At 41.5% G+C, this 15,425-nt stretch overlaps 1 protein-coding gene across 1 annotated transcript in view; it reads right to left on the reverse strand.

The window, feature by feature from the left end:
- Positions 1 to 15,425, reverse strand: part of DUSP16 (dual specificity phosphatase 16) — a 132,804-nt gene that overhangs the window by 31,265 nt on the left and 86,114 nt on the right. Inside the window, exons 3-4 of the mRNA XM_029599803.1 lie at positions 7,691 to 8,339; positions 5,231 to 5,372 (exon numbers count right to left, since the gene is read on the reverse strand). Coding sequence (XP_029455663.1) covers positions 5,231 to 5,372; positions 7,691 to 7,921 — 373 coding nt within the window. The 5' untranslated portion in view covers positions 7,922 to 8,339. The remainder of the gene's footprint in view (positions 1 to 5,230; positions 5,373 to 7,690; positions 8,340 to 15,425) is intronic.

Genomic DNA, 15,425 nt, shown 5'->3' on the forward strand with positions numbered 1-15,425 from the left:
AATTTTTTCAAGTCCAAGGTCCAAAAAAATCAAACCAGGTAGGAGAAAAATAATCTGTGGCTACAGAAGAAATCATTTTGGTTTAGTCTCAATACTGTTCATAATTTGGGCATTGCCAATGTTTATTCTACTCTAGCCAAGGTAAATTTTATCTTAGAAGTATTACCTCGACTATTTCAACTTGATTCAAACTAGAGGCATAATCTATTCTGTTTTTGAGATCACAAGAAGAAGTGTGACTGCAAGAATAACCCTGGATAATACATATTCCCTCTTCAGTCACAAACATACACCATGACCCCCCCCCCCCCCCACACACACACACAAAACAATTAAAAAAAATTATGGGGTAGATTTAAAAAATAAAATACGCATGTGAGTCCATTTGCACGCGCTACCCAGCATGCACACATGGACGCGCGATTTTATAACGTGCCCGCCGCTGCGTGCATGTTGTAAAATTGTGGGCAGTGCGTGCAAAGGGGGGGAGGGTGCAAACTAAAGCAAAAATTGCGTGTCGATGCATCATCGGGCTTCCCCAGTTCCCTCCCAGTCCGCTCCAATTAAGGAACGGACTGGGAGGGAACTTCCCTACCCCAACCTCCCTTCCCCTCTCCTACCTGCCCCCATCCCTATCCTAGGTACACCCCCCCTCCATTTTTTTTAACTTACCTATTGACCTCCTCCAAAACTTTTAGTTATCAACCATAATTATTTGTAAGCAGTTGCTGAAAATACCTTTTCCCTCTGTTTCCCCTCTTCAAGGCTTCTTGCTTCACCTTGTTTGCAGCTAAGCTTTCATCAGGCACTACCAGGATCTATGATTGCTATGTAGCTTTAGACAGATCTGTAAAGGAGTGTACGTTAGACCCCCCCCTTAAAAGTCCAGGACCAAGCATTTAGCCTGAGGTCCACCCTAAAAGAGCCAGGAGGGACTCCTAGTTGCAGGTTATTTCCCCTGGGGAGAGGAATAAGATTCCAGAGCCCAGAGGGAAGCCCCAGAAGGGAGGAGAAAGAAGTAGGAGATTTGCTAAAGCTATTTGTTTGAAGACTACTGCATTTTTGTTTATAGCACTGCCGAGTTAAAGCAGGATCTTGGCTGTTTAATTTGCTTGTGAATAATAAGTCTATAGAAGAATAGCTATAAGATCCAGCATATTCCGTCCTCCAGCAAGCCAAAGTCCGCTCACACTGTGCTACAGCATCATAAGCAACATCAGCTGTTTTCGAAAGTGCCAAAATCCTTAACGAGTGACACTAAGAAGGGGAAAATAGGGCCAGCCTGGAGGTTCAGTGGCAGTGCTATGCACCAGTCATGCAGAAGGTCCCTAATCTGATGCCCAAGTCAGGCCTTCTACACCTTGGATCAGCTACAGATGCTGCAAAGGTCATTTGGCGTGGAGGGAGCCATGGGTGTCAGTGAGGGCCACATTTAGATCCCATGATACAGGGTGCTGAAAAGAGCCCTATCACATAGCCCCTAACCTCGGGACTATTGCTGTAATAAGTAGACTAGGCACAGTGGGGAAAACTCCCCGGGCAATTGCAAATAAAAGATTTATTGCGCCAGGATCCCAGCATTGGTTCTGATTGTTCTGGAAGAAGAAAGGAGAAACTACTGAACTGAAAATCTTTGCATGGAGTGCAATAGAGGAAAAAAAAAGATGGCATAAGTTGAAAATGGTGGCGGCAGCAGCAGTAGCAGACCAGCAAAACATTTTTCTCAGACAAGAGATCAAAGAAAAACTGGAACCTCCTGATAATGGTGAAGCACCATCTAACAGTGTCATTTGGCAGTCTTCCGCAGTGCTAGCAGGAGGACTCTTGCATGCCTCCTGCTGCTGAAGATCAGAAACCTCTGGAACTAAGAATTCATTTTGTTGGTGTGGGGGCAAGAATTTTTTGTGCTAAATGGCCCTTTTAATTCAAGCTAGTTAACATGGGGGATTTTGAGGGACAGCTGGTGTGCACACCATGGGCCAGATATTTTGGAAAATGTATGCGCATAGCCGAGCTTACGCACGCTGGGCCTATTTTAAAAAGGCCCGGTGACGCATGTAAGTCCCGGGGCTTTACTAAAAGGGGCAATCCGGGGGCAGGGCCATTGCCACTGTGTCGAAGGATCGCGTGCCAGCAGGCTGCCAGCGGGCGCAACTTGCGCCTGTCTGGAGACAGGCACAAAAGGTAAAATAATTTTGGGGTCGTTAGAGTAGGGCTAGGGGGAAGAAAGATTAGGGGAAGGGGTGGGAAGGTCAGGTTAGGGGGGAGGGAACGGGGGAAGGCAGCGCGGCTCGGCGCATGCGAGGTGCACAATTGTGCACCCCCTTGTGCACGCCGACCCCTGATTTTATAACTTGCGCGCGCAAGTTATAAAATCGGGCGTACAGGGTGTGCACGCCGGGTAGCGTGCATCCATGTATGCCGTGCACGCTCCTTTTAAAATCTACCCCTATGGTTTTTGGATTGAATATTTATATTGCTACTGTGTATAAAGTTAAACAAGTAGATTTTAAAAAGGCCCACGCTCATAAAATCAGGGAGATACAAGCATGGACGAGCCTTTTTAAAAATGTGCTCGGCATGCACAAGGCCCAGCCATGTTTCTCAGAGGAGCGGTTAAGTTCTTCAACAAAAAAAAAAATGCTAGTTAGGGTAGGTTTAGGAGTTAGGGGAAGAGGGAACAAGGATAGGGGTAGGGAAGTTTCCTCCCAGTCCGCTCCTTTATTGGAGCAAACTGGGAGGGAACTGGGCAAAGGCTGGATCGTGTCGCCGCATGATTCTTTAAAAATCCACCCCACCTGCACACGGAGGTGGCCACTTGCCTACACGGACATTAAAACCTGGCGCACATGTTCACACGGGAATCGCATTTTATAAACATGCATGCTCCGACGTGCATGTTATAAAATAGGCATGACCATGTGTGGGGAACTGCGCGCAGGCCTTTGAAAGTCTAGTTGCTTTTTATTGTAGTTTACTCTTTATTAAGTTTTAACTATTAATATGACAAACAATGCCAATCAACAAAATGGATATTAATCGCAAAAGAAAAGAAATAGTATTCAGAGGAAAAAGCAAGGAAAAAGTAATATTACAATCAAATTGTCAATTCAAGAAAACAATATTTCACACATTCCTTTACACTTTTTCCTCCTACCCCATAACATTTGAACAATTAAATATCCTGATACCATGCAACTGGGGAGATCAAGATTCCAGTTAGGAGCAATTTAGTACTCAGCACAAATAAAACAGGAAACAAGGAGGGTCCCAATCATTCCTCTATGCGTTAACACTAGTTGTCAGTATTCCCGATCAATATCTTGGCATCTAAAAATGACTTAAGGCCAGATGGTGCAGACTATGTATACTTAACATTATTTATTCTCATGATACTTTTACATGGATAACGAATAATAATCTGGGCTCCTATTTGCTCAGCCTGTTGCCTGAGAGCTAATAATTCTTTTCTCCTTTGCTGAATTTGCTTTTACAATGTCCGGGAAAATCCATGTTTTTGGTCCATAATAATGAACCTGTCTATTTCTTAGAAATAACTTTTGAACTAAATCTCTGTCAGATGGAAATATAAATTTAACAAGCAGTGTGTTCCTTGTCTTTCATTAGGCTCTTCTCCCGAAGCCTCCAGTAATGCTGAAATATTAACAGGAGGCAGTTCTTCTTTTCTTTATTCGAAGGATACAAAAATAAATCTTAGCCGAAGGTGGCATTGCTTCAGAAGGTATTTTTAGAACTCCCTGTAGAACTCTCTTAAACTGGTCTGGAGTTGAAACACACTGAATATGGGGAAAATTCAACACTCTCGAATTCATATAATCTTGCTTCATTCTCTATTTTCGCCAGCTTTCTTATTCGCTCTATTTTTCCCTGTATCAAACCTCCTTGAACCTGGGCCACTGTGTTCCAATTCTTCCGAATTTGTAGCTTCTACAACAACCTGTTGTTCTAAAGTTTGTGAGTGTTTATTTGCATCAGCTATTGCAAGTATTAACGAGGAAAATCGATTTTTCTAAAATCTAGTTTTAAGGCTATTTTTTTTTTGCATGTGCATGCTAATATTTGATGCAAGGCTCATTAAGTGGTGTTTCAGCAGGCATGTTTTAATGTATAGGCCCTTTAACCCAAAAACAGTCAATTTACAGAGCAGAATTATCTGGAGGTACCATCAATGGCGCATGGAACTCGAAACCTGGGAATTGCTCCTGCATACGCAAGCCCAAATCAAACTCTGCTGACCAGTCAATTACAAAAACATTGTTTTGGGGGTTTTAGATTTCTAGTACCACATATAATTTGATTTATCAACAGCTGACCATTAAGTATGTCAAGGCAAATTAAAAATAAATCCAACGTTTCTGGAGATTATAGTACACTGAACAATTCCTGATTTGTTCAGCACTGTAGAAGTGAAGAGACCAGACATGCCAAAATGTAACTCTCCCCCTAACTTTCAAACACAAAGTACACTTCATCATAACCTTCAAAACATCTTTTGCCCTGGGCCCCAGATAATATTTATAAAGATTACCACCATAGGTTCAACATAGGGCAATAAAACTCAGAGTGGACTGAGCCCTTATTGAACTCTAGGATAATTTCATGGAAAGTTTTTGAAAGAAAAATGGCATTTGCGCATATGCTATCCTGTTCTTGGAAGAGCAGCCTGCAATATAAAAGCTTTATTGGCAGTAATGGTTCTCCCAAAAAAAACCCAAAAAAACCCCAACCTCCAGCACCTTAGTCCCGCAGAAGAGTCACTGCTATTCAGAGGTGATCAGAAAGAATTTATTTTTCATGCATAGAAGAGAGGAAGATGTACGGTCCTCCACTACCTCCCCCCCATCCTCATACTGCAAGGGTGGCCAACTGTGGCCCTTGAAAGCCACAAACAGGCCAGGTTTTCAGGATCAAATCTATCTTAGGGCTATTTATTGCGGAGATCCTGAAAACCTGGCCTGTTTGAGGCTCTCAAGGACCACAGTTGACCACCCCCCTGTCATATTGGGTTGATTACCCAACTAAGAAGGGGCTGGAAGGAAAAGCTACCCACATAAGGCTACTAAAAGCACACTAACCCCAACAGTCTGGCAAATCACGTCACGGGCCGCCACCACCCCCAAAAGGCAAGTCCTTTGTATTCCTATTACAGGGGACGACATAAAATAGCATTTAAATGTCCCCACCACTTTTGGTTTGGACTGCCTCTTACCTGAAAGCAGGTGCACAGAGCAGAATCTCTTCTCCAGCTTTCCCAGCAGCACGGCAAGAAAACACTCTGAGGACAGAGAGGAAACATCCTGGGAGCTTTGATCATAAACCACCACCACCTGCTGCTCACAATCAATCTCCACCTGAAACACATCAACCAGCAGCAGTGAACTCAGCCCACGGCTTCAGGCTGCAGTGAGCTGGTGTACTACAATGACATGAAAATAAAATGTGTGTTGAGCTCGCTCCCAAAATCCCTTCCTATCTCCTGTGCATATGGAACACATACACACGCAATCTCGCGCACAAAATAAAACTTGCATAGGCCTGGCAGACAGTATTTCTGATGACGGATTGATGCAAACTAAAGGCTAAAAAGAAAAATCTGCAAGACAACGTACTGCACCACCAGTTTCGGGATTTCAGCAAGACACTTTGGGGTCGCCACCGCTGTGACGCACTGGAGCCCCTACTAAAATAACCTCAGAATAAGAAGCTACTTATTCTGCCGGTCCTGTACCATGATGTCTCTTGTGTTACAGCGGAAGATTTCCTCCGCAGTTAGGCACAGTTGCATTTGGTCAGCACTGGTCATATCCCACCCCCACTGTATGAGAGAAGGCGTTACACAAGGAGGCATCTTGCACAGCAACTATTACATTTCCACAAAAATCACTGCACTACAGCGCTCACCTTGCCTCTCAACAATGTGGTTACAGTAACTATAGTATGGAGTAGTGGTTCCCCAGCCCTTTCGTCTACGATCCACTTAGGAGTTATTGCCAAATCATAGAGCACTCGACAAAATAAAAAATTATTCCAAAATCAAAATATGGTATTTTCCACTTCTGGGATGCTGAAAATGTAAAAGCTGTTTGAAATTATTGGCAAGCTGCTGCCTTTCTATCCTGCTTTCTGAATTTAGAATTTCCTGGCAGTGTGACCAAAATGCTGGGGGTTTTTTGTGGCCCGTATTCAAGGCCCACAGCTTGGGATTCCTATACTACAACATTTGAGGCGACAAGCCAGATTTTAAATCATTTGTCACAAGCCTTATGTATCTGCTATAATTTTTATTTTTTAAGTTAATGGATGCACTGAGCAATACCTTCTGTAGTATAAGAGATAATAATTTTGCATTTGCACTGCTCTATAGAACAAGAAGAGAAACACTGTCCCAAAAACATAACTCAGAATAAAAATGCAGTCTTTACAAAAAATAATCATGGCAAGCAAGTTACTTGTCCCAAGTAAATTAAAAATTGTAGTTTTAAGTAGTTATTTCATTTTCTTGAAGCAGATCCCTGGCCACTCAAACAGCAGTTATGTTTTTAGCAAGACAGAAAATTATAAAATCACATACACTCGGCCTATGATGAGTATGGCAACAGATTTATTAAATAAGATGATCTGCCTTTCCAGTCCTCACAGACTCTTCAAGGCAGAGCACAATATCTTCAAGGTGCAGTATCCTTCATCTCCAGTGGGAGCAGGCCAGGAAATAATGGGCTTAAAATGAAAGCAGGGGAGATTTAGGGCAGGGTATTAGGGAAAAATCTTTCTAGCTGTCAGCACTGGAAAAAGTTACGCAAACATTATTTGAGATGATGGAAGTGCTGCAGATCCTGTCTGTAGGAACATGGACTTCATAGCCTCCAGGTTCCTTCCAGCTTCATCTTTCTAGGATATGGATTATGTTGCACATGACATCACATGTAAATTTGTGTGAGCTAATCAATCAGATCCCGCTGCATGTGATTTGACACTCTTCCAAACATGGCTACTCCCAGTTTTTGCAGGGGAAACTGAAGAAAAAAAATATACAAATGACTTTAAAGTATTTTCAGTTGAAAGGGGGTGTGCACTATTTGCAGTGTATACTTGTAAAATACTGGATAGCGGATGTAGCTTTCTTTTAAAGTTAGCAAAGAGATCTGAGGAAAAAGCATGATTTAAAAACGACTGTGAAGCCTGTTAAAAAGGCAACAGTTTGTTGATGGGAGGCTCCATTTACAGAATGACAGTGCCTGTGGGTTTCTTCACGGCCACCAGCAGTCATCTTTGTATTTTCAGAAGACAGCGCACATCTCTACCAGACCTTTAATGCCAGATGACGGGGAGAAGGACTGCTGCATTCCTGAGCAGCAGGGAACACGGTACATCCCTGCTTTAGTGAAACACTGCCAGAATGAGCCTGTATGGATTTAAGTTCTCTCATACATTTTGCCTTCTTACTAAAAGAATACTTAAGCCTAGGTTGATCAGATACCTTATTACTCTGATTTAAAGTCAAATCTCGATTTTTAATCCTTGCTCCACACCATTTCATGCATTTCTAGGTCAGAATTTTTTTTTAATGAACTATACTGTATATGCTTAGATGGATGTTAAAAAAAAAAATTATTAATCAATATAAGCCAAACCAGCCCAAAGTACACATACAAACATAGCCCCAGCTTACCTTCTGCTTTGCTGAATGCTGGATGAGTTCTGTAATCAACACTTTGTCCTGCTGTAGCCTTCGCTTCATCAGTTTGGAGCAGTTGATGTTGATGGCATCCAGTACATGGGCGGTATTGTATTCCACAAAGGGTCGGCTATCAATCAGCAACATTTTCTCTGTGGCACCCTCCAGCAATGCCACCAATCTCTCAGCAGCCATAAGCCGAGTCTTGGGCATTTCATCAGCCATGATTAGCAGCCGATTTTTACCACCACCACCACACCACTTCCTCCTCCCCTCCTAAAATTTATGACAATGATGTAATCGTTCTATGCTCAAAGGCTTAACCCCGCCATTGTATTGTAAATGTATGAGGTCATGCTGGTGGTGACTGGCAAAAGAAAAAAGGTGAAATCCATTTTTTTTCTTCTTCCTCAAAAAAAAAAAAAAAAGAGCCCTTGAAGTGAATGCCTCTCTTCTTCCTTCCCTTGCTGATGTGTTGCTACCGAAAGCTCATTCCACAAAGCAAAAGCCTCACTTCTGATTCATCTGAGGTAACTGGAGGACCCATTTCCCCATCTCCAACAAAAGAAGCGTTCACAGCATTACCTCATCTTTTTACCTTTGCTCCCCTCTCGCTCCAAGAGCTCCAAACTCAATCAAGAGCCTATCAAAAACAAAAACAAGAAAAACAGGACAGTGAGACTAAGATGAAGGAAAAATACTTAATTTTATTTTTTTAACCATATGCCCTTTTTTATACGTGTGTGTGTGTATATATATATATATATATATATATATATATATATATACATACATACACACACACACTCACATACATAAGCACGTAAAATAATGTAAGAGCGTCAACATCCATGCATACATCATATACTATGCAAGAGCATATGCAAGAATAGGCTGGCAGAAAGCAAACGTATACCTATTAACTTACTCTTGTGTACCAAATATCACAAAAGAAACATGTCAGTTACTCTGCATGAAGACAGCCTAAAGTAGGAACCCACAACTTCAAAATATGTCACAGAACAAATATAAGTAAACAGTACTTTATATTGCAAGCACATAGGATGGTTAATGGTATATGAGATAATCCGAAATAATTCTGCTCCAAACATACCAGGAACTATACAGGTTTCATATCAACATTAAAGTACATGCGCACACACACACACACACACACACACACACGCAACTTTTAAAACTATAAAGCTGATATTTCTATTTAATTTACAAAACTGTCTACATCACCTTCCTTGACCTACATAAGACAGCTCAAGGTAGTTTACAAATAAATGGCAACATACCCCACATAAAAGACACACGTGGGTCAGGCTGCAGTGCCAAGTGCTGTGGTGCTGGTCAGGGCCAGTCAGGTCTGGGTGCACTATGAAGGAGATTGCTTTAGGGCCGAGAAGAGAGGGCAGATGGTTGATGTCTGCTGCTACTTAAAAAGAGCATCTTATAATTGCCAGATCTGAAAGTGCTGTCTAAACTGGATACACCTAATTATAATAGACATTGATAATTTCTAGTACAACGTAAAGGCGATTAATTAAGATGGTGCATGTGCTAAGGACGCAGATGTAGACATACCTAAAAGCAACCTTTTTCTTAACCTGGGGACTGCTCAAAGGTTATTTTTCAATTGGTGTCAAGAAAGGACAGGAGAATCCAACTGAATTATGCTGTTTGTAAGTAAAACTAATGTTGCAAGTATTAATCAAGTTTTTACAAACAGAACAAATATGTGTTTAGAGATTATTGTATGCAATATCTGTTTTTACTTGTAAATGTTATGCTTTCTACCTCGCATTGAGCAGGCTCCTAACTTGAAAAGGCGAGCAATAAATAGGAAAAGCAAATAAATATTAGCAGCAGAACAGATTTTATGTATTTAGCCCAGCAGTTTCCTCCTGCTAGCTTGGGCTTCCAGTCTACACAGAACCAGACTTGCCTGGTCTAGAGATGCGGTGAGTCAATTTGCAATTACTCAGGGTGTTTCCCTTTCATTTTAGAAGCTCTCCCATCTAAGCCCAGCAGCCACTGCAGTCACAGTCCTCAGGCAGGGGCCAGAGACCTCGCTTCCTTCCATTACCCAGCATGCATGCACTCTCACAGGTCTGGCCACTAGGTATTACTACTGCACAACAGCAAAGACGCCCTCGTCCCCAGGGACTGAAAACACGTGCTCTGCATTGCACTTTACCTACAATACCTGAATGCAACTTGCCTTGAGCTACCGATAAAAAGGCATGTGCTAAATACACAATAAATAATAATAAAATTAATTTGCCAGTGCCAAAAAATAAAATAAAATAAAATAGAGCTCTGAAATCTATTCTGGGTCTCCCACATGGTGGTGCACAAACACCGGGCCAGCTCATTGGGGGCACGAGTACAAATGACATGACAAATTAACTCAAAATCTGAAAACTGAAGAAAATTCACCAGACGGTGAGCTCCGTGGTCTTCCTCCCTGCTCATCATAGGCATAAAATGGATTCAAGAGATTATTTTCAGTAATTAACATACTGACAAAAAGATGTGTAATGGTTTGAAAATAATTTTTTTCCCTTAACTGTCAGATAACACCAAACAGCAGCACTGCAGTCTAATAGAGCTGATGGAATACTGTGTGCTTCATTCTAAATATGCATATTTAAAAATGAAACTGAATGCCCTATGCAAATTGTTCAGTTGGAGACAAAGGAGCTTGAACCATTTTATAAATTCTAGTCAGACATTAGTAGGTGTGGCATGGTTCTCGATCATACCACATCTACAACATGACAACTCATGGCAAATGCCCCCAGGTAGGGTGACGTCTCTCAAAGCTCCTTGACTATTACTTGCACCCAATTCACCTCTGAAAACAAACTGGACTTGCTTGACAAACAAGATGATCAACTCTCCACATCCAAATGCCTCATTACATAGTTTGGCAATAAACATAATCCTCTGTTGTCCTGAATTAAGAATAGTCACGAAATTAGCTTCCACTGGGATTTGTCAACCCTTGCTCCTCACATGCTGGCAAGGCTCATTATTGAGGCAATAATTGCCACTGATGTACTTTTACAGAAAGTTACATGTGCGATGTGAACTGAAAGAAAAAATAAAAAGACACTTAGTTCTCTGTTTACCAAGTATTTATTGTTCATAAGATGTTGCCACATGTTGTTGCTTTTGCTGTATTTAGTATGGATGAAATAGGACAAAGTCATATATACAAAACGTTTTGGGCCTAATAGAACCTTGAAGAGACCCAGTGATGATCTTTTCAGAAGATTCATGGATAACAAATGAGCATAAATTGCTGATCAGCCTACTAAACCAGTTTTGAAATGCCATTTTTATTTAGCTATTTTATATATCATCATTCCAAATAAAAGATCACAACGGTTTACAAAATGACGTACATATTATTGATAGACATGTACATTGACTGGAAAATTGTTCTTGAGGGTGCATTCTCCGAGTTCAGATGATTATAGGCATTTGAAATAACCATGTTTTTTCTTTGTGTCTGGAGTCAGTCGTAGAGGTTCAGGCAGAGAGTTCCATTATCTTGGGCCTGCTATTGAGAACCCACAGTCTATTTTAGTTAGATGAGTGTTCTGTAATGATGTCACAGCACGTAATCCTTTGTTTTGAGATCTTAATGATCTCTGCGGCTTCTATGATGGTAGAGCTACACCTACCAAGCCATAAGAACATAAGAAATGCCATACTGGGTCAGACCAAAGGTCCATCAAACCCAGTATCCTGTTTCCAACAGTGGTCAATCCAGAGCTGTTAGAGTGGATGGTGGAGTGTATTAATGAATTAAAGAAGCTCTATGGATCATCAGCAGTAGATCGTTCACAGCATCTTCAGCTTCTATAAAGAAATCAGTAGGTAGTATATATTTTTTTTAAAAATCTTCCAAATTTGTTATCCATTACTTATCTGCCATCACACTTTGTTTAAAATTAGAAATTAGGATAATGCACAAAAAATATTTGGTTCGGTTCATTCATTTTGACTTTTTTATTTTGGGGTGATTTTGTTTCATTCATTTTCGTAGTTTATGCGTATAAATGTTATTTTACAAGCATAAAAATCTAAATTTTATGCATTTAAAAATGTTACATGAACTAGCAAAAAAAAAAAAAAAAAAAAAGAGAAATGAATGCACATCCCTATTAGGTAATGTGTTCTATACTGAAGGGAAATAGAAGCACTGACACATAGGAGAAAATGAAACAGCTGATGTCAAGGAGTATCAACATTAATTTATTTATGATAAATTATCAATTATGGTGAGATATCACATGGAAGGGGGCTAGAGCCACAGAGTGGAGAATGCAACAGCTCCTTTAGCTACTGAGAACCAGTGACTACGTTTACTTATATAGGACAGTGTCCCTGTAAATTAAGATTATGAAAATACACATTTTATATATATCTATATATAACATTCATAAGACTTTTTTGTAAATCATACTGAACACATTTATGTGCATGCCTACACAAAGAGATGGACACAGAAGTACTTCACTTGGAAGCAGTAGCATGAAAGGCCCTATGCATTCCTCCTTGGTGAAGCAATTCTTATAAACATTTTGTTTAAAGTAGAATGTTCTCTAATCTGAAATAAAAATGGGTAGAGCTGAATAGTGAATAGAGTTCTCTTTCTGGTTGAAAGCACATTCTGCCATGTGTATAACACTATATGACCACACAATTTTAATCTTGCTGCCTGTCCATGTCAAAACAGCTGTTAATTATCAAGATTCCACCAAAGAGCTCTCAGTTTTAACTCAAGGACCATCTGGGATAGCTACTGACTTGGAGAAAACAAATCTCACATTTTTCTTCACTACTTAAAAGGTATTTTCAGAGTTTTCAGTTTTTGGTAGCTTTGTTGTTGGTTCATTGTCTTTATTTCAGAATATTTTCATATTCCAACAGGCAATTTGTATGTGAAAAATGTTTTTCCAGGATATCAAACTAATTTATAGCAATTCCCCCTAGGAGGGGAAGGAGTTGGGTTCTACACTTCAAACAAATTCCACAGGATAGACTGGCCAAACCTACTGCTGCATCAGCCATCCTTGTCCAAACAGTAGTGAGATGTGAATGTGCGGAGAGAACTCTACATTGTAGCCTTGCAGATCTCCTCCATGGGGATTGATCACAGGTGAGCCACTGATGTTGCCATGGCTCGGAAAGAGTGTGCCTTGACATGGCCCATCAGATTCAGCTCTGCCTGGGAGTAACAGAAGGAGGTGCAAACTGCTAGCCAATTAGATATAGTCTGTTTGGCAATGGCAATCCCCAATCTGTGTCAAAAAAAAAGTTGGGTGGAGTTTCTATGGGCTTCAGTCCACTCCAAGTAGAAGGCGAAGACTCTTTTGCAATCCAAACTGTGCAGTACTTGTTTTCCAGGGCACTGGCCTGGGAAAAAATGTTGGAAGGATGATTGACTAGTTAAGATGGAATTCCGACACCACCTAAGACAGGATGGGTGCATAAGACCATCCTATCATGATAAAATTTGGTATATGGTGGATAAGCTACTATATCCTGGAGCTCACTAATCCTGCACATCGAAGTGATCACCACCAAAAACCTGACCTTCCAGGTGAGGTACTTCAGGTCATAGGGATGCAGTGTCTCACAGCTGCGACAGAATTACAGTGAGGTTCCAAGTTCAATCAGCTCAAAATATCAAGAAAAGGTGACTAGAATAAGCAGCAAACTAAAGGAGAAAAATTGGAAAGCTATGAGTACAAATGCGTGTAGTCTGGGCAATAAAATCCCAGAGCTACAGGATTTAATGGTGAAGGCAGACTTGGACATTGTTGCTGTTGTAGAAACATGGTTCACCAATTCTCATGACTGGGATATGGCCATCACAGTCTATAACTCATTAAGGAAGGTCAAAAAGGACAGAAAAGGGGGAGAAGTAGCTCTCTATGTCAAAAACGATATCTAAGCAACTGAAATGCAATGGACATGGGGTAGGGAAGAAGCATTATGGGCTGTCCTAAAAAAAAGATGGCACTTCCATTTACATTGGTGTGGTCCACAGGCTTCCGACTCAAACAAAATAACTGGACAGAGATCTGTTGGAAGACATCTAAAAGGTGGGAAAGAAGGGAGACGTGTTGCTCACTGGAGATTTTAATCTGCTGTATATAGATTGGAGTATACCTTCTGTGGAATCTACAAGAAATAGAAATAATGGATGCTTTTCAAGAGTCTCTTCTCAAAAATGGTAATGGAACCTATGAGGAAGGGAGTGATACTTGACTTAGTGATCACTAATGGGGTTAATGTTTCTAATGTCCTGGAAGGTGCCCACTTGAGCACCAGTGATAATTAGATGGTGTGGTTTGATATAGCAAATAGGATACAGAGAAGTCACACAAAGATCCAAGTTTTGAATTTCAAAAATAAGGACTTTGTCATAACGGAAGAACTAGAATACTGGGAGAAAATTGGTGATATAGAACAATAATGGACCAAATTAAAAGGAGCTATTACAAAGACAAAAAAAATCTTTATGTCAGAAAAGTAATTAAAGGTCAGAGGAAAAAGAAACCGTTCTGGCTCTCAAAGGAGGTGGCTGAAAAAATAAAGGTGTTGCGTCCGTCGGTCCTAGATGGCTTCGCCCCATTTGCCTCACCTTGTTAATGGCTCCTCCCGCTTACCTTGGGAAAATGGCTACCGCCACATCTGCAAGCTGCCCTCTCCGGCGTCCCGGAATGGCTATGGTGTTGCCTCCCACCATGTTTCTCCCAAGGGCCTACTAGGCTGCGCGCGCATGTGCTACCCTCATCTTTATTCCAACATTGGCGCGAAGCTCGGGGGCGTCCCCCTCGAGTGATGACACGTCATCCGGGTATTTAGCCTGCCCTTACTTGCTAGCTAGTTGAGTTAGCAACGATTGGTCTCGGCTGGTCAATGCTACTCTGCCGCTTCCTTGCTGCCCCTGGAAGCTCTCTCTCTGCCCTTTGGGGTACTGACTAACCTGGGTACCCGCTCCTCGGGGGCCCTCTGCTTTATTTCAGGTGCCTTACAGGGATCAGTTACTCGCTCCTCAAGGGCCTGCTCTCCCTGCCTCGGTGCCAGTACAATCTTCTTCAGCCTGGTGGAATCACATACCTACAGCTACCATCTAGTGAGTAATCTATCAGTCTATTTCATCTACAGCATTGCCTTGCTGGGAAACCTACACCGGAATTCCCCTATACCAACGGGGTGAGAAGGTCCCCTCTGCTGAGGGTCCCGAGACTGCTACAACCAGACTAGCTCACTACTGCCACCTCTGGAGGTATACATTGAGCTGTACAATAAAAGATCTGTGTTTGTGCGTCCTGAGTCTAGCCCAGTACTGTGGCTCCCCACGGGGCCCCTCCCCGTGGGCGTGGTCATCTGCCACAGTACCCAAGAATCCACCCAAACACTGCTTAACCATAACAAAAGGCAGAAAGAACTGCATCCAAAAAAAGGATGACAGGGAAGAAAACGTGTGAAAGTGAGGGAGACCAAGAAAGAAATCAGGAAAGCAAAAGGTCAAACAGAAGAATGAATTGCCAAAGAGGTAATGCAAGGTGACCAAACATTTTTCAGATATATCAAAGAAAGGACGGGCTGAGGTGGTATTGTGATTCTGAAAGGTGACAAAGAGCAATGTGTGGAAAAAGATTAAGAAATAGCAGAAATTTAAACAAATACTTCAGTT

Source organism: Rhinatrema bivittatum, chromosome 4, assembly GCF_901001135.1.
Source record: "Rhinatrema bivittatum chromosome 4, aRhiBiv1.1, whole genome shotgun sequence".
NCBI lineage: Eukaryota > Metazoa > Chordata > Amphibia > Gymnophiona > Rhinatrematidae > Rhinatrema > Rhinatrema bivittatum.